At 36.7% G+C, this 22559-nt stretch overlaps 2 protein-coding genes across 4 annotated transcripts; both read left to right on the top strand.

The window, feature by feature from the left end:
• Window positions 1–478: 478 nt before the first annotated feature.
• Window positions 479–13205, top strand: LOC139786729 (HEAT repeat-containing protein 5B). Of its 3 annotated transcripts, none has more exons than XM_071725855.1 (34): window positions 479–763; window positions 989–1174; window positions 1300–1511; window positions 1589–1736; window positions 1816–1926; window positions 2008–2191; window positions 2269–2429; window positions 2623–2872; window positions 2942–3085; window positions 3168–3418; window positions 3525–3636; window positions 3729–3981; window positions 4084–4193; window positions 4294–4457; window positions 4860–4892; window positions 5307–5381; window positions 5486–6043; window positions 6124–6313; window positions 6414–6583; window positions 6659–6980; window positions 7065–7331; window positions 7418–7599; window positions 7675–7920; window positions 8056–8275; window positions 8381–8653; window positions 8755–8917; window positions 9001–9116; window positions 9207–9491; window positions 9566–9802; window positions 10008–10159; window positions 10236–10449; window positions 10574–10588; window positions 10703–10848; window positions 10914–13205. In XM_071725855.1, exons 2-34 carry the CDS (start codon window positions 1046–1048, stop codon window positions 11088–11090), a joined length of 6270 nt encoding a protein of 2089 aa, XP_071581956.1. In that variant the 5' UTR covers window positions 479–763; window positions 989–1045; the 3' UTR covers window positions 11091–13205. The 3 variants fall into 3 exon arrangements, with proteins under 3 accessions (XP_071581956.1, XP_071581947.1, XP_071581963.1); XM_071725846.1 differs by having other exon boundaries at window positions 10574–10600; XM_071725862.1 differs by lacking the exon at window positions 4860–4892 and having other exon boundaries at window positions 10574–10600.
• A 229-nt stretch (window positions 13206–13434) lies between these two features.
• On the top strand, window positions 13435–18183 carry LOC139786892 (prostaglandin reductase 1). Its single transcript, XM_071726009.1, has 4 exons — window positions 13435–13728; window positions 15737–16025; window positions 16308–16581; window positions 17158–18183. Exons 1-4 carry the CDS (start codon window positions 13464–13466, stop codon window positions 17497–17499), a joined length of 1170 nt encoding a protein of 389 aa, XP_071582110.1. The 5' UTR covers window positions 13435–13463; the 3' UTR covers window positions 17500–18183.
• The last annotated feature ends 4376 nt before the right edge of the window (window positions 18184–22559 follow it).

Genomic DNA, 22559 nt, shown 5'->3' with positions numbered 1-22559 from the left:
TTTGTGGAAGGAAACGAAATAACTTTCTATCGTTAACGCGATAATCGATTTCCTGCGATTTTACTCGGATCGTCGAGAAAATTCAACGCATCTTATAATTAATTTAATAATTAATAATATAAATTAAATATATTAATTATAATTAATATTTAATAATCGTAATAAATTATTGAATATTAATAATAATTATTAAATTATTATAATTAGTGATTTATTCGCGAGAAGTTCTGACACTTTGATCAACGATTTGATTCAATCGGCGGAATTTACGTTTACCGAAAAATTTCTATTTATACAACTCGTCGTCTCTAATTTTATTTTTTTACTTTTTGCTTTGAACGAAAAAAATTAATTACTCTATCCATCTTACTAAATATAAATGCAGAGGTATCGCTCGATAAAAGGTATTAAAATAGAATTATAAAGTCGCTGTCAGCCGTGAAAAACAAAACGTCGCATTGTGGCCTGAAAAGGAGCTGACTTCACCGCGTTTGCGCCACCAGACGCGGAGTGACCCAGTCCGATCTGTCCTAACCTTTACGTCAAAATTTGTCATCCGCACGGAGGAGGTATCGTTCGTCGTTGCGATAATTCGGAGTTTCGCGTTGAATAACGACGACGACGCGGGGACGATGCTGTCGTCGCGACGCGGCTGATCTGCACGAGCGCGAAAGTGACGGAGTGACGTCCCGCGAGGAATGAAAGGTGCCATGAAAACGTCTCTGCCCACCGAGTGATGACACCTAGACCGCCGTTTCCTGCGGTGCGTATATCACCCGAGCGTTCTAATCGCGTCTTATCGCGTCCTCGCCACCGTACATCCATATACGATTCGCCCTAGAACGCGATAACACGCGACAAACACGCCCTTGAAGGCGCTGATAACATCCTGATACACGTACATTTTCCCTTAGCTTTAAGTCCAAGTCCGTATGTCGTCAGCTGGTAATTGTAAAGTGGGACAGAATTTAATCTGATTGCATTGTAGGAGGAGATTGAGTGATATTTGAGAACAGCCTGTGCGTGTGTGCATTTACTCGAAACAATGATGGAGTTGAGTCATAGTCTGACCCTCAACGAGGATGCTCTTAATCAAATCCCGGAGGCTAAGCGACCGGTCTTTATTTTCGAATGGCTACGCTTTCTGGACAAGGTTCTGGTCGCCGCCCAAAAGGTATCGATTTAAAAGCCTGACGTTGGTAGCTGTCAAATTCGTGATTAAGAAGATATATGGTTGAAGTTACTTGTATAATAATATACCTATGATAAATTTCTAATTGCGGTAAATCTTATTTGCAGAGTGATATTAAAGGATGCCAGCAAAAGTTAGTGGAACAATTGACCAGGCACATGCAAGGAGCACCTGGTCCACCTACCCGGCGTCTCATTGCAAGATGCCTGGCAACTTTGTTCAGCGTGGGCGATACGTTCCTGCTCTTCGATACTGTCAACAAGTGCAACGATATCTTGAGGAATAAGGACGATTCGCCAAGCTTTCTACCCACGAAACTGTGAATACTGATTATTATTAATTTCGTTGGTAATAAATAATTCTGCACATATGTATACATACGTGTCGTTTCTCTAGAGCTGCTATTTGCTGTGTGGGATGCATGTACGAGAAACTGGGAAGAATGATGGGCAGGTCATACGAGGAGACTGTACAGATTCTGATAAAGTCCTTACGTTCTGCGGAATCACAGACGCGGATAGAAATTATGCATACGTTAGAAAAGGTGATGAATTGATCTTATTAACATTTTTTAAACTATTTAGATAAAATATGATCATAACGTATATTTTTCTTATAACAAGGTGTGTGCTGGAATGGGATCCGCGATAACCAATGTGCATAAGGAGATATATAAAGTTTCGAGGCATTATCTAACCGACAGAGTGATGGCAGTAAGATGTGCCGCTGCTAAGGTATTTATATTTACGAAAGAAATCGATCACACACATGTGTCCTATTTTTTTAATTACGATAATTCACTTTTGTGTATGCAGTGTTTGTTGGAGATGTTAAATCACGCTCCGTTTTTGTATACGACCGAAATCGAAAGCGTTGCAACATTGTGCTTCCGGGCATTCGAGGGTTCAAATTACGAAGTGAGATGCTCCGTCGCTAAATTACTAGGCACTTTGGTGGCAATGACACAGCTTCCTTCACCCAAGATAAAAAATCCTACAGGTATACAAGCGAAAATACATTACTTATGAAACTATACATCCAAACCTTATTCTAACGCGTATATTCTGTGCTTTTAGTTGCACACAATAAAGGTGCTAAACAAGCATCGCTTGAAGAGGTGTTAAATATCTTGATGTCTGGATTTTTAAGAGGTGGCGTCGGCTTCTTAAAAGGAACCGGCGAGATAATAAAAGGAAGCTCCAGCATAAATAGAGAAGTGCGAGTTGGTGTAACACATGTAAGTGATTACAGACGATATAACTATACTCAGCATACAAATTTACATGTGATTATGCAACAAAATATTCGTATTATTTTTTAAGAAAGCAAAGCGTTTTTCCTATCAAGTCAAAAGAGCTTTTAATTTGATTAAAGGGTATATTTTTTTCATGATAAAATATCTTGCAAACATTTGATGATCGCTATTACAGGCATACGTGGTGTTCGTTCAAATGTTAGGCGGTACTTGGCTGGAACGAAATATCGGCACGTTAATTGCGCACGTTTTAGACCTGGTTACAAACCCGAAAGCCGCTAGCTCGCACGTTGAGGCGGTATACTCGCGCAAATGCGTGAATTTCATATTACGCGGTACAATCGGCAAATTGTTAGGGGAAGGCGCTCAGGCAGCTGCTTGCAAAGAAATAGCGCATATCATCTTGAAGCAGATGAATTCCATCGGTAAGAATAATGTTTCAAGCGTCAATATTTAATATATACTTGTCCGTAATCTCGATGCGTTCTTACCAGATTTCAGTCCAGAAAACGCCAAAGATTGCAATCAGGAAACATTATTCAGCCAGCATTTATTAGTGTGTGCGCTACAAGAAATGGGAAATCTGATATTGGGATTAGGTACCACAGCCACGAATTTGTTATCCGATCAATCTCTAAGTACGTACTCGCGCAGTTGAAACATGTTTTGTTTCTTTAATATAGAAATAGTCTGTTTGAACGATACAATTATTTATCGCAGGTCTAATCGATGCCATAATGGCCGTCCTGGTGCATCCGTGTCAAGCGGCTAGACTAGCGGCTTCCTGGTGCTTACGATGCATATGCGTGGCAGTGCCGAGTCAAATAACACCTCTGATCGACCGCTGCGTCGACGGGATTGAGAATATGCGTAGCTCACCGGAGGCCATAGCCGGTTACAGCAGTGCTCTTGCCGCGGTGCTAGGAAGCGTTCGTCTGTCACCTTTGGGAGTCCCTCATACTAAGGGAAAGGTATATATGCTTTTTAAACTATACTTTAAACTATATTTTAAGCTATATTACCCTTTTTTACTATACCAATCATGCGGAATTAATTTATCAAGCTTTTGATTTTCAGATAATTTTCAATACAGCGGAAGAGCTCCTGAGAAGCGCAAGTCAGAACAGTCGTTTATCTTTAAATCGCACGCACGCAGGATGGCTCTTGATAGGAGCGATAATGACTTTAGGTATAAATATCTTAACGATTTATTTCACGATGAATATTAATTTAAGAGCCACACGTGCATGTGTAATTTATATGTAATTTATATGTATACAGGTACGGCAGTAGTGAAGGGTTTATTACCGAGAATGTTACTTCTATGGAGAAACTCCTTCCCACGCTCGAACAAGGAACTCGAGAGTGAAAAAGCTCGCGGCGACGCTTTCACGTGGCAAGTGACTTTGGAGGGACGTGCCGGCGCATTGTCCGCTATGTATAGCTTCTTGCTGCACTGCCCGGAACTTTTAAATGACGACATTACACGGCGATTACTCACACCGATCGAATCCGCTCTGGCAATGCTGACGAAGTATTAAATATTGATATACTATAATATAATAAATATTTTATACAATATGACAAAAAACATATTTGAAGTACCGATTCTGCAACTTGGATATATCTTTTTCAGTTTGTCTCCTGTTTTGAAGAATTATGGTCAACAATTGAAAGCTCCTGCGGCCATGGTTCGTTTGCGCTTATACGAAACGTTATTGCTGCTACCACCACAAATGTTTGAAGGTAAAATCTATATACTATGAATATAAACAATATAAAATCTACCATTTATATTTTACTCCTCGGTTTTCAATTTGCTTATCTGATCGGTGATATCGCACAGGTTCTTACACGCATCTTCTGAGAATGTTGGTATCGGAGTTCACGCTTACGGATAATCCTGGGAACACAACTACTTCTTTATTGAGTGTAGTTTGCCACGCTAACGATTCGGTAATTCTTGGTACATGGCTACAGGAGACTGATCATCGCACAATAGAAGATCAGGTGAGTTAATTTCTATATATCGCAATATGGTTTTTATTTTCGTAAATAACATCTTCGTGTTCAGTGAGTGAGTCATTGTTTATTTGATCTCGTTTGAAAACTTATGAAAGTATCATCGCTTTAATAAAACTGATTTTTTGCTAATTCGGCGGACTAATTCTAATTTTGCGTGTTTTATGCACAACTTCTACTCTTTCTAACATCCAATAATAAAAGATTGTGATTTAATAACTCAAACACATGTTTTGAAATCTTTGTATATATAACTTGTTTTATACTTGCGCAACTCATGTTTTATAGAATATCTAGCTAATTTCAAATATAAAGAATAATACATATTCTTGCAATTTTAATTTATAAAATGTAATTTTTGCGTTAACTTGCAAATATCCTCGTGTTTAGATGGAACCAAACAGAAGGGCAGATTTGGAACATGTGAGTAAGGTGTTCTGTAAAGTGTGCCTTACGTTTTTTTATTTCGTTTTTTCTACTTATGTTTGTACCTATATATAAAACTACTTATAAAAATTATTATAGATTTTTTATGTGCATCTCATTTTGATGTTGTTATATTATTCTATTTTATTATGTTATTAGTTAGTATATATACATATACCATTTTAATGTGCTTATTTGGAATACATCGGATACCTTATATATTGCACATAGTAGTTATTATTTAATGTTTTACTCACGTCAGTTTAAGACAATCTATGTTTTATTCGTTTTAAAATATATATTTATCTGTATTAATTATTTCTATTTTTTTTTAGGTTTTATATGATACAGCTTTACTTTTTTTCCGATCTCAAACTCGTACTTTATTATAATTCACAATCTTTCTTTCAGCTTCAACCAAATAGTGCTGCGGGATCTGGGGCTTTGGAACATAATACATGCTGCCTTTATAGACCAATGCCACACGTAAGTTTAAGTAACCATTCCATATAAATTTTATAATATAAATTGCTGTGAATTATAAACATACGGATAAAATTATAATACAAATTTATTGCATATGATTACAGTTTGAAATGATCCCTGGTCCTTTGCCGTTGGGTGTAGCGGTGATTGACTTATCGGTCGCGTTATTCGGCCAGATATTCCCACGTGTAGCAAACAAGCACAGACTGCAGATGTTGGATCACTTCAGCGAGTGCATAAAGCACACCAAGTCCGGAAGGCAGGAAGCAATACAAATGAATGTATTCACGGCAGTTTTGAGCGGCTTGAAGGGCCTCAATGAGGCGAAAACAGGCTTCGGACAGGAAGACGTCAAGAAATCCGCCACTAATCTTATCATCAGCACGCTGGTCAGCAGCAACCCTATTCTACGATGGGCGGCGGGAGAAGCGGTTGGTAGAATGGCTCAGGTGATCTCCGATCCCAAGTTCACCGCGGAATTGGCGCAAACCAGTTTTGATCGTTTGAAATCTGCTCGCGACGTCGCCAGCAGAACCGGTCACTCGTTGGCGTTAGGCTGCCTTCATAAATATGTCGGCGGAATGGGCTCTAGCCAGCATCTCAACACTAGCGTCAGCATCCTGCTTGCACTCGCTCAGGATAATTCGTCTCCCGTAGTGCAAGTAAGATACTGCTATGCTGTCACGTTTTATTTGTCTTCGTATCAACTTTGACAGAAAATTATAAAATAAATTTTTTTAAGGTTTGGGCGCTGCACGCTCTGGCTCTGATAGCTGATTCTGGTGGACCAATGTTCAGAGGCTATGTTGAGCCTACGTTATCCTTAGCCTTGACCCTTCTTCTAAATGTTCCTCACTCTTACATCGATGTACATCAATGTATCGGAAAGGTTTTATCGGCTCTTATCACGACGATAGGGCCAGAATTACAAGGTAGATATATAACATTTAACTGATTATAGGGTAATTGCGAAGATGAAGTATGGACTATTGTTTTTACGGAAAATAACTCATTGAACAATTTATTTTACAGGCAACACGACAACAATTTGCATGGCACGGTCGTCATTTTTGTGCGCGTGTGCCATTATGCAGGATCATCAGGACCCACTCGTTCAAGCTGAAGCGACCGGCTGCCTTCAACAGTTACATCTCTTTGCACCTAGACACGTCAATTTGTCTTCTCTCGTTCCTACATTATGCGTAAGGCCTTTTTAAGCACTTAAAGATTCATTTATCATAAAATCTTTATTAATTTATTTGATTATTTTTTTATAGCGTACCCTATCGAGCAATCACTTGCTTCTGCGTAAAGCTGCGATATCCTGTCTTCGGCAGCTCGCTCAGCGCGAAGCGAAAGAAGTATGCGAGCATGCAATGACCCTGGCTAATGAAAGCAGAGACACTAACGTGGTAGAAGGCCTCATTATTACCGAGACCGGTCTTCCGGGCGTGTTATTTAGTATGCTGGATACAGAAACTGATAGTAAATTAATCAAAGATATTCACGATACTTTAACGAGCATGCTGCACATATTAGCGGCCGACAACCTGTCTCAATGGTTGTCACTGTGCAAAGACGTTCTCACGATAGCTTCAGGTAATAGTCAAGTTCTTCTAATTAATCACTGACGAAAAATTATTCAGAAACTATTTTGCTAAGATATTTTGCTTTATTACGTAGAATCGAGTACGATCGAAGAAGGCAACGCGGCGAATGCAGAGGATAGTGCCGCTGATAACGAATCAGCGGATGCAGAGGGTGACGACGACCAGGCTGAGTTCCATGCCGATGAGTCTACTAAACAACGACCGTCTATCACACCGAGGTGGCCAACGAGAGTCTTCGCGGCACAATGCGTACGACGCATTGTCGCGGCTTGTATGAGTGACAAGCAGGCGCACTTTGATCTCGCCTTGGCCAAAGAAATGCAGCAATCTAAGGGAAAAGGTACGATTGATAAATCTAACGTTGTAATCGCCTCTGTCATAGGCTTTTCTTGATTTTTAATACTCGTTTTTATGGGGGTTTTACAGGAGATTTTCTGGTATTACATTTATCGGACTTGGTGCGCATGGCATTCATGGCCGCGACGAGTGATTGCGACCCATTGCGGCTCGAAGGTCTCAAAACCTTGCAAGAGATCATTGATAAATTCGCCAAAGTTCCCGAACCGGAGTTTCCCGGACACTTATTGCTGGAGCAGTTTCAAGCACAAGTGTGTCTCAATTCGCTCTACATTTTTTACAATTGTATTTAATGATTGTTATATTAAATGTGAATCTGTTTAAAGGTCGGAGCTGCTTTAAGACCAGCATTTTCCGCGGAAACACCGTCGCACGTTACAGCTGCAGCCTGCGAGGCTTGCAGCGCATGGATCGGCAGCGGTGTTGCTAGGGATCTCAATGATCTACGAAGAGTGCATCAGTTACTCGTGTCATCTCTGGAAAAATTGAGAGAAGGTAAAACTCGGCCGCAGTTGTACAATGAGAGCTTGTCGACGCTGGAGAGATTGGCGATCCTAAAGGCATGGGCAGAGGTATATAAAAAAATATTCTTTTTCATATTCAATATAGAAATAGTATAAGCAAATATGAGATATCTGAGCAAATTTCATTGTTGAGCATTGTGAAAAAAAAAAAATTCAATTGATTAATTTGATTTTTCTTAACAGGTGTATGTAGTTGCGATGATAAGAGACGGATCTGCATTGAATAGCAAAGATACGACCAATCGAAACGCGAATCAAGTCGACGAAGCCAACGAAGAGGATTTTGGGGAATTCGAGTTTCAGAGCGAAAGTTTGCTGAGTCTCGTCCAGCCGGAGCTTCTGAGTCTGAGCCAACATTGGCTATCCGCGTTAAGAGATCATGCATTGCTCTCTTTGCCACCAGGTATTATTGAATATAATGAAATCTAACGATGTAAAAACTATGTAAGCAACTATGTGTTAACATTAACGACGATAATTAAAACTATCATTATGACTATCTCCCCAGAATTCTCCAGTCAGTTGCCGCATGACGGTGGTGCCTTTTATACGACAGACACGATGGAATCCGCGCGTCCACACTACGTAGAATCATGGGCGCCGATTCTCCACGCCGCGACCCTCTGGCTCAATGCGAGAGGATTCGAAATGGAAGACAGCAACCAGGATAAAACGACGACGAATCTTGCTAATAATAATAATCATAACAATAATAATAACAACGATGAAGCTACTGCTTGTAAAACTAACACGAATGTTGAACGTTTTCACTTGTTATTTGGTAAGTATCTAAACATTAACATGTGTGTTTACGTGTGTATATCAACATGATTTACTTTATATGATTATGCAACATTTATTTTTTATTATAATTATTTGCAGGTATATGCATGGAAGCTTTGTGCAGCCCTCGCTCTTCCGAATCCCCGCAAAATATAAAGACATGCTTAAATGCGTTGTACACGCTACTCGATTCAACATGGGCGCGTAAGGTCTTCATCACGGATCGTTCCTTGCCTATCGAATTATGTAACGTTCTTCATAGGTACTTTCACATATATATACGAAAATACACAATCTATTTCTCTATCGCGTAATATTAATATCGACATGTTTGTTGCTTTAAAGATTGCTTTTAACACGAGAGAGTTATGTCATCCAAATGATAGTGATGGAAGTGCTGAAGCAAGTGATGAAAGCAGCGCAGGAAGATCTTGCTGCAAGAAAAAAATTGGAACTCAAAGGTACGCGGACTCCGAAATTATTCTCGATAAATTTGATAAAAATAATACATATTATACATACATAAAAACATGTGTATTTTTTTTGTCTAGATAATGCATCGGCGCATCAAGAAAACACTGAAATGTCAGAACTGGATCTGCTGGGTGAGGGAGAAGAAAGCGGCGAGCTTACGCCAGGTACATCATTAGTGTTTGCTGTCCTGGAGGTATGCCTGTGTCTCTTGGTGCGACAGATACCAGCGTTGAATCCGAATCCCGGCGGTGCTACTGCCATATTATCTCAGAAAGGATACGTACCATCCGAAAAGAGTGGCAAGCTGATCGCATCATCCCTCAATATAATGGAATCTCTCCCTACATTATGCTCTCCGCAAGGTACCCTCGTAAAGCGTTTATATAATTAACATTGTTAATCAACAGTTTTACAGCAATTTATCCTGTTTCTTAAGGCGCAGTAGCAATTCTCCCGACGCTGCTGTATTTGGCAACGGGCGTGATACGCGAAACCGCGGTGCGTACGGACAACGATAGCACGAAAGCCGGTTCGGAAACGCCGGTTCACGCTGCGTTACACTGCGTCAAGAGTCTCATCAGTAACAAATACGCCCGGGATCATAGGAGTCAAGAGCAATGGACGGGATTACTGCGAAGCGCGCTTGCCAAGATTATAGATCTGGCCAAAACAGGTATGTTAATTTTATCTTTTATAGAGGAGGAACATTAAACTATAAACGCATGCCTCTTATTGATAAATTATCAGAAATCAAAATGAAATATATGTCGTGCGCGCGTTCCTTGTGTTGAAATATAAAATATCTATCATAATAATCAAAGAAATTAACATATATATATACTTTACTTATTTTTATTTTGCCTACTTTGCTTTTACAGGCAATGACGAAACTAAGATGGATGAGGTGGCAATGATGCTAGGTATCGCAGTATTCGTGCTCCACGCATCGCCGGATGTGGTGAGCGCTCCGAATCTACAATTTCCATGCATTAATCACTTTCGTCACGCGTTCCAGTCTGAAAATTTAACGGTGAGCTAATGACATGCGAAGAAAATGTTATTCCTAATTGTTGATCTTAAAAATAATCGAATAATCTTGCATCTAGGTGAGGCTGAAATGCGTGCAAACTTTAAGAACGATACTTCTGCATCCGGAACGTAATGTAAGTACGCCATACATCCATGCGCTCGCGCCACGACTGGTAGAATACCTGTACAGCGACAAGAGCAAGCAGGTGACAAACGACATGGAATTGACTTTTACGCTGGAGTGCGTCAGCACAGTGGAAGCCCTCATAGGTCTCGCCGATCTCTCTAATCGTAAGTCATTCTAATTGAACTTATATAAGAAATTTTTACTACTGAATTATATATATATATATACATATATGTCTCATGATTAATTCGTGAAATGTTAATACAATATGTGTTACACGCTATACAGGAGATCTGTTACAAGGTGTGTGGAAAGGTGTGCGGTCTTCATAATCTAATTTTCTAATGCGCCAATCAATTACTAATCATTTACTGTACATTTTTTGAATTTAACATACACGTTTCATGAAATCACCAGGTATTCAAATGCTGACTTTACTTGTGCCGATTTTGATCAATTACTTGCTGGAAGGGGACGAGCTCCAGCGCGCTACTAAGTATCAAGCGAGCCTCCATCAACAGAGTTTTCAGTGGCTCAATAAGATCGGGCCGAAGTATCCGCAGGTACAATATTTCGAAAATATCTTCCGAATGACATGAGTATATCCAATCATTGTTTATGTCACTAGGAATTTAAGACACTGATGTCGCAGTCTACCGAGCTGAAAACTAAATTGGAGAACGCCGTAAGGACCAGCCATCAGCAGGCGCAGCGGCACATCCGGCCGGTTGATTCCGTGAAACCGCAGATCAAGATATCCGCGCCGTCGATCAAATTAAAAACCGATTTCTCCAACTTCAACTAAAAGGGGGATCGTATCTGTTGCAGATAAGAAATAAAAGATAATTTATTAAAACCTCGTAAGACTAACGTAAATAACGATATTAGCAATTTTGTCGTAGACCCGATCGTGTTAATGCGATTTCGACCCAACAATTATCAATTATCAGGCAAAATCGAATTACTGTTTACAACTTCTTAGCATCGTGATAATTATAAAGTGATATTTCGCCGTTAGAAAATCGTACTCGACTGTACTTAGAAATAAAAGGATTAGAAATTAGACGACGGATATAAAAAAGGATAGGACAAAGGTGACGTGGATGGAAAAATGATGTCGGACGATCAATTTAATCGCTACTATAAAATGATACTTATCTTACTTCTCTTCATCCCATTTTAACTTCTTCATTGCCAAGTACAATAACGTTCCTGATTTTCCTATTATGCTTTTCAAAGTGCAAAAAGATAACTTTATGTCAGACTTTCAAATTGTATATATACATATGTAGAATTTAGCGTAGAGTTTACAACATAGAGATTATTAATTTATTCAATGATGCAAATAAAGATGTTGATATATATTCTCACCTCACTATTTCGATGGATTATAAAAGATAACAAGCAACAATTTAATTCCATGAGAGGTGTGGTGTTAAAAATTAAATGACTGCGAATATATGCACAAAGTAAGTTACATAGATAATATAATATAGATATTTCCGTGCTCATTCGGATCATTAATCCACGATTCAGAAGTTTTACTTTGAAATAATTTTTAATATAACTAATCGTGTATAATCGATAGAATTATTTATTAATAAATTATAATTATGGATTTCCTTGGGAAAACATTTGCCATAAAAACGGACGATTAAAGATCAGTATGAAGTATAGACTGTTTTAATCAAGAACATATTTAACGTTCTTCTGACAGGAAGACTGATAACCCGCTACGTTTTTAATTAACGATTTTTAATACACAGATGCAGGCAGAGAAAAAATACGTACATGTATTTGTTTTGCGTAACTAGAGTGAGGATAGTAATGGGGTAGCGATTCTATCGAACGAATGTCTGATGTAACATATCGAATTATACCGAGCTTTTTTTGTAATATCAGAAACTTTGTAATGATTTTTTTTTCTAGACTGTAATAAGATGCACGAGAAGCGCCTTCGGTAAATTAATACCGTATAATGCTGGGCATTACAGCGAAACGATTTGTAAAATTCAACAATTTTTTTGTATTTGATCTTTAAACGCGCTAGATTGTAGCCCGACGTGAACGAAAAAGAAGAATGAACTGCGTAACATAAATGTATGTGTATGTAAATTGAAATTAGAAGTCATAAATTCAGGAAGCGAAGAATATCTTCCCTTGAATTTAACATTGATCGTATTGTTGCGTTTTCGTCTTAGAAAAATCACAATAGACGAGCACGTAGATTAGATACAAACGTTTAGAAATTTAGATTGCTAATGTTGCAGCACGGATGTTCTTATATGGATTATAAACTTTGTCGCGATGTCGCGATTTCGTAATCGCGCAACGGTGTCACTGAAAAAGAGATGTAGGTAAAAAGAATCGACGGGAATTACAATTAATAATTTATTATTATTAATTGTGAAATTGAATTCCTGAAGATTTCCTCTTTTTTACCGGAGAGATTTAGGTTCGCATAATACAAAACTATCTTTCCATTTCCAACTTCCATTTGAAGTTCGGCGTAGCGAGTCTCGCGATGTCTGTACATAATTGAGTTTGAATTTTGAATTGCAATTGCGGTAGATCTGACGTGGCGCCGCGAATAAATTTTGTAAAGGTCAGGTCACAGGACGAATTATTATAAATGTGAAATGGATTATGTGCTCGATAGAGATGTTCTACTATTTTTGTATGATTATTTTAGGAACCCGTTGAGATTGTTTGTAACTTTTAATTGCGTGCCGAAGAGAGCACGGCCATTCATACTACATATATAGTGTTATTGTATCTGATCCACCGAACTTCCATGTATATTTAAGTCGCGTTCTGATTGGAATCCTCTCCGATGAATATGGTACAATTATACATAGCGTTGTATTACATAACTGCTGCAGTTTCGACGAAAATAAAAATAACTGATTAGATAAGTTAACTTAACCGTATTCTATTGCCTTTTTTAAGTGATAAGTATGCAAACCTTTCTATATATATATATTTAGCGCTTATCTCGCAGAATATCGTTGATTAGATATGATAATTCAAACTGTTCCCGAGCCGGGCAACCGGTACCGATAATCTTCGTCAGACTGGTTCCCCCTCTTCAACAATAAGAGGGAAATCCTACCTATGTGCGTGCACGCGCGTTTCAAACGGCTCGTGTGTGAATATAAAGACGATCGTAGTAGAGAACATGTTCAAACTAGTGCAGCGCGAGCTGTCGTGGGGTCGGCATCACTTCAACGCGACCGCAATTGCTCGTCCCTTTCGCGACAACGTTAACGACGTTACAGCAACGAGATTGAACACAAGGAGCCCTTGGACCCGAAAGTTCTCGACGCATTTACGCGAGATGGTGAAGGCGAGAAAGTATGTGGTGGTGAGCCATTTCGTGAACGAAGCGAAACCGACGGATTTAAAACTGGTGGAAGAAGAGCTGCCGCCGTTGAAGAATGGAGGTAAGAGAAATTACGTAATTGTCGCAACATTGTGCGAATATGTGTCCGTGAGCGTGTCATCGAGTGTGTTATTATAAGCGTGTGACTGACATGCAAGTGTGATGATCCTATTACGCTTTCTATATCTCTGCACGAACATTCTTCTCTAAAGAGAAAAAAATGAATTACAAAGAAACTTTCATTTGTTATAAATTACCAAGTTATATATCTATCATGTTAATATAATATTTGTTTGTCTGACGATTATACATATACATATTATAGTTAATATTAAACATTTATATATTATAATGAAAATTTATTAATTTAATTACGAGATTGAGAGTTTTTAATCTTTACTATTGTGTGAGATTGTACAGTTATCAAAATTCAATAAATCTTTTATATTATACTTTTCATCAATTTATCTGTTATCAAGTTAATTGTGAATTTTTTACATTTGTTAGCTTGAAATTAGACAATTAAATATTATTATATTATCTATTTTATTGATTAGTTTATATGACTGTGTTGTCGGTAGGAGATATATCTAATATTTATATTTAAAAAAATATATATACGACATTCTGAGTAAGCGAGCAAATAAGCACGATGACGAATCACATTTCGCACAATAATCGATCGTATAATGATGTTACTGCGATAAGAACTTAGAATTTAGAATAATATTGAATAGTATTGAATATTTCATTGTTCAAGCGCGTTAATTTATATAGCGCAAGTAATTTATGCATATGTTTTGTTTGAGGCGCATCGGCAAGATATAACTTTCATATATCAAGTCACGGTCCGATAAAAAATTGTTGCCATTAAATTCAATGCTTTTTCGAGTTTGCATTGAATAATGAATCGTGACTTGATCGATAGTGAGAATTGACCTTAAGGGGATCCTAATAGCGAAGGCCGAACTTCCTCGATGTCGATAATGTCAACATTTATAATTCTGTTTTCTATGTTATATATCTATATCTGTCCTTGTCCAACGAGAGGCATCTGTCCTTGTTCGATTGCTGCGTCATCTCTCGCTACACGCAATACTGCTTATCATCCTATCAACCTGAATGTGCTTTTGCATATATAAAAGTTAAATACACTAAACTTTTTTTCTAGGCTTTCAATCTTAGTTCTAATTGCACGATATTGTTCTTAAATGTTTTCCCTAGGTCGTACGTATCTCATTTTGTATATATAAACTGCAGTATTTTTGTATTAAGCAAATATTGTGGTCAGTGACAACAGCTAGCTCTATGTGCTCAAATTTTTAATTTTTTTTTTTGTTTTTGATGTAAAATCGACCAGACCGACCTACATTTTTGTGCGTACTTTAATTCTGTAAAAGAAATTTGCAATTCCGTAAAGCCAATTAAAAGTTTAATGCATTTAACTAAATGTCGGTAACGACTGCCACTATAGGATCCCCTTAATGCCATATGCACTATCACAGAACATAGATAAGGAAGAATGAGACAATTAGTATTTAAAAAATGAAAACGATGGAAAAATGGTAACTTATGTCATTCAAAATATATAGTTCTATTTTTACTTTGAGATATAAGTCAGTAATAATATTAATAATATTAATGATTAAACAATTAACTTAATTATTAATAAGAAAGTAGACTTTTCTTCGCCAGTGAATAAATAATAAGGAGAGTAATAATCAACGCTAACTGGCAATATAAATTTATTATGTCTCACGACGTTTCGACCGTAAATTTCGGTCCTTATCAATCATTTTGAAAAAACTTCCGTTAGGACGTGACACCATTCTTCAGGTCAAAGGTGTGTAATAATGTGTGTTATATTGCCAGTTAGCGTCGATTATTACTCTCCTTATTAATTATTAATATATTTTTAAATAATAATAATAATATAATAATAACAATAAATACTTTACTAATATTAATAATTAAATTGAGATCTAGTAGTTCTCTTAATTATTGATATCAAATTAATTTTATTAGCCATAATAAATTATCTCTTGATGAAATCATTTTTTTTAATTCAGAATATCTCGTGGAAGCCGAATACTTTTCTGTGGACCCATACATGAGACCGTACCTGCAAAGATACCCACTCGGGATCACGATGATCGGCGGTCAGGTCGCCAAGATCATAGAATCTAAGAATCCAGATTTTCCGGTCGGCAAGAAGCTCGTCGGAGGCCTGGGTTGGAGAACTCACACGATAGTCAATCCGAATGTCGTCGATGATACGTTGTTACAGCAGCCGTACATTTTGCCGGACTTAGGCGATCTGCCGGCGTCCCTTGGCCTAGGCGTGCTGGGAATGCCGGGGTAAACAATTTTCGCAAACATGTTTACACGATCCGCCTTGTATAAATGACATGCACTTGCTTATCGTCTTGCTTATCGTCACATAAAACATAAAAGACTGAATTATTGATATGCATTTGAACTTCGAGCTTTGTCTAAATTATGTAAATCGGTGCCAGTATTAAATAAAAATTCCTGTTCGAGATAAAAATTAATTTTTTTTTATAAGACATTTCCAATGTCAATAACAAGAAAAAAAAATACATAACAGTAAATTATTTACACGGAAATCTCTCTTTGCAGGAACACGGCATATTTCGGCTTGATGGAAATATGCAAACCGAAGCCCGGCGAAACAATCGTCATCACCGGAGCCGCAGGTGCGGTCGGCTCGCACGTAGGCCAGATCGCCAAGAATCTGGGCCTGACTGTCATCGGTATATGCGGCTCCGACGAGAAGTGCAAGTGGCTCACCGAGGAATTGGGTTTCGATTCCGCCATCAATTACAAGACCATGCCGATCGCGGCCAGCATACGCAAAGCCGCTCCGCACGGCGTGGATTGCTACTTCGATAATGTACGCGTTGATAAGTTATCGCGTTTTATTTCGCTCAATTAAATACGTGCATAGATCATCGCTTTTCAACCTTTATCTATATATACTTCAATAACTCCTTGACAGAATTTCTTTCAGCGAAAGCGTCAAAGATCATCGTTTGCTGTAACTTTTAAAATTATCATGTTACAATCTGTCAAAGTCTGTTTCGTAATAATTTGTTAACAGTGGAACTATTAACAAAATTATTACGATTAGTTTTTACTATTTAAATATACTATACATATATCTTTGAAAAAGGGGATAAAGGGAAAAATAAATCGATCGATTTAATCATTTACATATTGCGATGAAAGTCATATAGAAAATCTCAGAAAATGTACATAATTATTATTATTATTTTTTTATAAATTCGAGTGGTTTTTTAGAAAATTACAGTTATTTAAAATCATTTTAACTTTCTAATTTAATTATAGTTATTTTAACTGCTTTGGTAGCTTTAGTGTTAGAATATCATTTTAGAACTGATTGAAAGAAACATATACTTTCTCTTCTGTGATTAGCATTGAGCCTAAACTTTGTTAATTAACTTTGCAGGTTGGCGGAGAGATTTCTAGCACAGTCATGTACCAGATGAGGCAATTCGGCCGGGTAGCCGTGTGCGGCAGCATCTCGAGTTACGACGCGGACGCCTCGTCCTTGCCCAAGTGCGGGATCCTGCAACCCACGATAGTGTTCAACCAATTGAAGATTGAGGGTTTCGTTGTTACACGCTGGGATGATCGTTGGAACGAGGGAATCATGCAGAACTTGCGTTTGATACGCGAGGGCAAGCTCCGCTACCGCGAGACCGTGACAAAAGGCTTCGAGAACATGTTCGATGCGTTCATCGGCATGCTGCGCGGCGAGAACATCGGAAAAGCGATCGTCCAAGCGTAGACATCAACGTCGCGATCGGCGTTGTTGATCGGCTAAAGCTGGGTATACACTTAGCGAACGAACACCGAACAAACAGCGAACGTAAACGTTTGTTGTCATTATTCAACAGATATAATCAAAATTTTCAAATTGCTACATGCAGCAAACATCGAATCTGGTCGAATTCTGGTATTTGGTGCAATCGAAAGAAAGAACAAATAACCTAGGAGCAAAAACGCGAATATCTGAACGTTCGCATTCGCTGTTCGTTCGCTAAGTGTATACCCAGCTTAATACTTCTTATAAATATTCCCGTTCGCTCGTAATTCCATAACTGCATTTGCAAATGTTTTTCATATTCTTGAAAGATTGAAAAAAGTGAGCTTTGAATTTTGTATTCTGCGAATATTTGGGTGATCAAGCGTTTAGACATTTAAAAGGCCATCAGAATTAATTAACATATTATAATCATCAAACATTCGTTTTCAAAAATAAATTATATCTGGTAGAAAGAATAGCCAGTTCTTTTTACTTGTCAAGCAGTTTGTAGTATCTTTGGATTTTACAATAAAAGTAAACAAGACTATAAAAAATTATCTATATATCAATTATATATATCATTATAATTGACATCTAGATAATTTTTCATATTGTGTAACGTATGATAAAATATAAAGTTTGGTCAATAAAGAATATTTTATAAAATCTTTGTGCTTTTCTTTCCCGTGAGAAAAATTCCTATTACCCTATAAAATGACATAATTATGAAACTAACAATAAATTATTATATAAACTTGTTATTATCTTGTTAATTCTTCGATCATTATTTCATAAAATAGAAAATTAATTTTGAAAGACAACTTTAAAAACATCTTTATATTTTGGCAATGTTTTGCGTTTAAGAATGCTTTATCCGAAAGAATTAGACGACGAACAATTTTAAAATGTTGTTAGAAAATGATCGACGAGGAAGACGAAGCTTCGAATTCAGCCAACATTATGCAAGTTTCAAAAATATATATTAACACAATGCTTGTTCATTAACTTGTAAACTCTATTAAATAATTAAATAAATTATTTAACAAAGCAATGTAAGATATATCTCGCTGTTCCGAGAAAATACATGTACATTATGAGATTTTTCAAATTTTATGGTGTATATTTTAACGAGAAATAAGTTGCCGCGTCTTGTAATATGTCGCTTACGAATATAATTCGTAGATTCATAATTGAAACAAATATAATTAATAAATATAATAATACTAACAGAAATTTCACATCTTAATATTAAATTAAAATTAAACAATTGGAAGATTGTAATGCGTCCATGGAGATACACAAAAGGTCATAAATGTAGTGAAAAGGATACATATTAGGATGAGAGGTTAGATGAAAATGACGATTTTCGACGTCGAAAACTTCGTTCAAATCGACAAAAGTATTAGCATCGCACGTTGAGCAAGGAGGTTGTTGGAGGTACTCGGAACGAGGATGCGGCCTCCCCACATTGCCTTCGCGTAGTAACGTTGTCATTGGTCAGAGCGCGGGAGCCTACTGCCCCTTCTCTAAGCATACCTGCCAGCGCTCCGATTGGCCGTGGGCTGGACATTCGCACCGTTACTAAGGAGATGGGTAAAAGTGAGGGTAGGGGTAGGTAGGTAGGTGTGGCCGGTGTGGCGTTGCGCGCTGTTCGAATACCTACTGCAACCTCTTTACTCAACATGCTTCCCGGGTAACAGGAACGATTTCTCTGAAATCTTTGACGACTGCGCAAATCCGTTTCCCACCTTCGTTATAAGAGAAAATTATTTTTCTCATAACTTTTATGATCTTTCAAGCGTCTCAATAAATACATTTATTTCTCACTATCACTTAATAATAAATTTAATATTAATATGTATTGTTCATTAAATTAACGATATACATATCGCAAGATTAGCAATAAGGTGATAACAAATTGAGTCAAGTGTAGTGAATATGTTTTCTTTAATATTAGCAAACATTAGGCTCGGAAGTGCTCCGATTAGTCCAAAGTATCTGCGCGTACTTGCATATTCATAACATATTCTATAGAGGCCCTCCACCACCCCCGCCAACTTTAATTGGCGGTCCTCTTTTTTTTGGATGTGTGCTTTTTTTATTATTTTTTTTCTCATTATTATAGAATTTACAATATATAACAATGTATGTAATATTAAAATTTATTTATCACAATTTATAATTTACAATCTATTTTTTATCAAAAAGTAGAAAGTATACAGAATTGTAAAATACATTACAATTTGCTTTCGAGATATTTATTCTATACATACATCTATTTATATATATATATTGTATATATATATATATATATATATATATATATATATATATATTATATAATATATTATATATTTATATATTTATAATATATTATAAATACATACATTTGAGTTTTTTTACTGATGCCAGATTGCACGAAGGCGTTCGAAATAAATATACTCGTAATTTTGTAATGTTAAATTTCTGACAGATATCAAATTTCGCGAACGAAAAGCTATTGTTTAATCGTTGGTTCAGCATTCGAACCTTCATGTCTTCACATTTATAAAAAATGTATAATAATCTGTAAAACGTGAAATTTTGAACAAAAAAATAAAAAAAGATAAAAACTTATTAAACGTGCTAATTTAGCGAATTATATGTAACAAATAAAAAATATAATTTTCGGGCAGCTCACAAGAGGCATTAAATGCAGTGCTGACTCATCAGCTACAATTAAAAATCAAAGAAAACGACGAATTAATAAATTAATAAATAAATAAATAATTAATAAAGTTTGTTTCTGCTAAAACGGTTTTTGGGCTGGCAGGTCCTAACGAAAGGACCTGTTAGCCCAAAAACCGTTTTAGCAGAAACTAATTTTATTAATTATTTATTAATTTATTAATTTATTAATTCGTCGTTTTCTTTGATTTTTAATTGTAGCTGATGAGTCAGCACTGCATTTAATGCCTCTTGTGAGGCTGCCCCAGTCATTTATCTTTTTTTATTATCCAACAACACTCCCAAGCTCCCCAAGCTTGACGACCAATTTCGAAAGGATAGCCCAGTTTCTCCGCACGAGCCCCACTCGTGCGGGGGGTGCAGTTTGGAATATAAAAATTCCTGTGATCAGGTGGACTCGAACCCGGTTCCTCGGGATTACGAGTCTGGCGCTTTACCACAAGACCACACTGCCACCCTGCGAACTGCACAACGCATCCGAAAAATTAGACCTACTCAGTCAAATATATTGTAATTTTATTTTAAAATGTTTATTATATGATTAAATATTTATTTAACATAAAATTTAATTTAAAATAAATAATAATTTGCATTTCAGATCATCCAGATCTCATTCAGTAGCAAGAATATGCTTGACTGGTACACATATTACAAAACAAGAAATATTAATAGGAAATTTGGATTTAGTCGACTTAGCCGGGTGTGAAAAGTTGACAACGAAAGGACCTGCCAGCCCAAAAACCGTTTTAGCAGAAACAAACTTTATTAACCAATCTTTATCGCATCTTAGGACAGTACTTTTAGAACTAAAAAAAAAACAGACACATATATCTTATAGAAGTAATATATTAACCCAGCTTTTGATGCAATCTTTAGGAGGTAATTCAAAAACTTTATTTTTATTAAATGTATCGCGAAATTTAGACGAAAATTTCAAGGAAACATTAAATTCACTGAGTTTCGCTAGTGATATCAATGATTGCAAGACAGGAAGTAATAAACCGAGCCCGCGAAGAGAGATAAAGAAAAACGTGGAATATTTAGGGGTGCCACCCCTTTCATAATTGTATATGGAAATATAAAGAGATTTATACTCAAAATATCGCATATTCCTTCAGTTATAAACTTTTTGAAATTCTAAGACAATTTTTCCGTAGGAGAACTTGCCGATGTATTGCTGTTTCTTTATCATGACCGTTGAATTTTAAGAAAACATCCTTCGTATCTGATTGCAAGTCTGAAAATTTGTACTAAAGTAATATTAATCCAAAATCCAAACAATCAAGAGCTAATTGTTTACTTGTAACAATATGTCATCTTGGTATATCTTTTAATTTTCAATATTTCACAAGTTTTTCATTAATGCGTGATTAGACGAGTGTTACAGGGAGACATTACATTCGCTGAGTTTCGCTAGTGATGTCAATAAATGCATGACTGGACAATGCAAGACATGTATTAAAACGCAAAACCTGCGTTTAAGCCCAAATCGTTGTCTGAATCCGTAATCAGCGTCGTTCAACGTCGTTTCTTCTCTTTGTGCGAGTAATACTGTTTCACCGAGTGTATTGTACAATTGCGTTATCGCTCGTCGAGTGTAGGCCCATAGACCAATTTTTAATTACTGATACTATTATTAATACTACTACTTTTTTTATACGATGACGTTGATTAGCGGTTAGGATAAATATAGGAATTGTTTAGCAGAGTATGCAATTTGGAATACATCCAGGTTAATATTGTCTATCTGATACGATAAATGTGAACGCTACTCCGTAACTATATTGCGTGTATATGTAAAATACCTTTTAGCGGATATCGCATAACACATGATCACCTAGCTGACGTACCATGCTAGAATAAGATAAAACCTCGCCCTTCGTACGTTTCGTCGTTTACATTTTTAATTCACGACATCTCATTTCGACGGCGCGTATTTGAATATTTTTTTATGTACCATTGACATTCTCACCGATTGTTTTTTTTTCCTTAGTGCACAGAGATGTATTAATGTATTAATTTTTTGAGGAACTATAATATAGAAGAAGGACACGTTTAGCGAGGCAATTATTTCCGAAACGTACGAGAGGCGTTTTATAGGAGATACGATTCTATCTTGGGCTTTCGATAATTTGTACTTTTGATCGCATCTGTATTGTATAAAAAATGTAAAATATAAGATATATGTTTTTCCAATAGTGGCAAGTATTTATCTCGTTGACTTAAGCTTACGTTATCCACAATCCATATAGGTTCCACAATCTCAGTAAGGTTCATTAAAAGAACATGCGATGCAATACGTAATATAAATTAGG

Source organism: Temnothorax nylanderi, unplaced genomic scaffold (assembly GCF_030848795.1).
Source record: "Temnothorax nylanderi isolate EJ_2023f unplaced genomic scaffold, tnyl_v1.0 TNYL_tig0009_pilon, whole genome shotgun sequence".
Lineage (NCBI taxonomy): Eukaryota > Metazoa > Arthropoda > Insecta > Hymenoptera > Formicidae > Temnothorax > Temnothorax nylanderi.
The sequence above is the reverse complement of the archived record's forward strand: the minus strand, read 5'-3'. Positions and strand labels throughout refer to the sequence as shown.

Coding starts and splice junctions, on each gene's coding strand:
- LOC139786729 (XM_071725846.1), top strand. CDS start 1,046: ATGATGGAGTTGAGTCATAGTCTGACCCTCAACGAGGATGCTCTTAAT. Junction 7,600..7,674: donor TGGAGCAGTTTCAAGCACAA/GTGTGTCTCAAT, acceptor ATCTGTTTAAAG/GTCGGAGCTGCTTTAAGACC. Junction 9,117..9,206: donor AAAAAAATTGGAACTCAAAG/GTACGCGGACTC, acceptor TTTTTTGTCTAG/ATAATGCATCGGCGCATCAA.
- LOC139786892 (XM_071726009.1), top strand. CDS start 13,464: ATGTTCAAACTAGTGCAGCGCGAGCTGTCGTGGGGTCGGCATCACTTC. Junction 16,026..16,307: donor GGCGTGCTGGGAATGCCGGG/GTAAACAATTTT, acceptor CTCTCTTTGCAG/GAACACGGCATATTTCGGCT. Junction 16,582..17,157: donor TGGATTGCTACTTCGATAAT/GTACGCGTTGAT, acceptor TTAACTTTGCAG/GTTGGCGGAGAGATTTCTAG.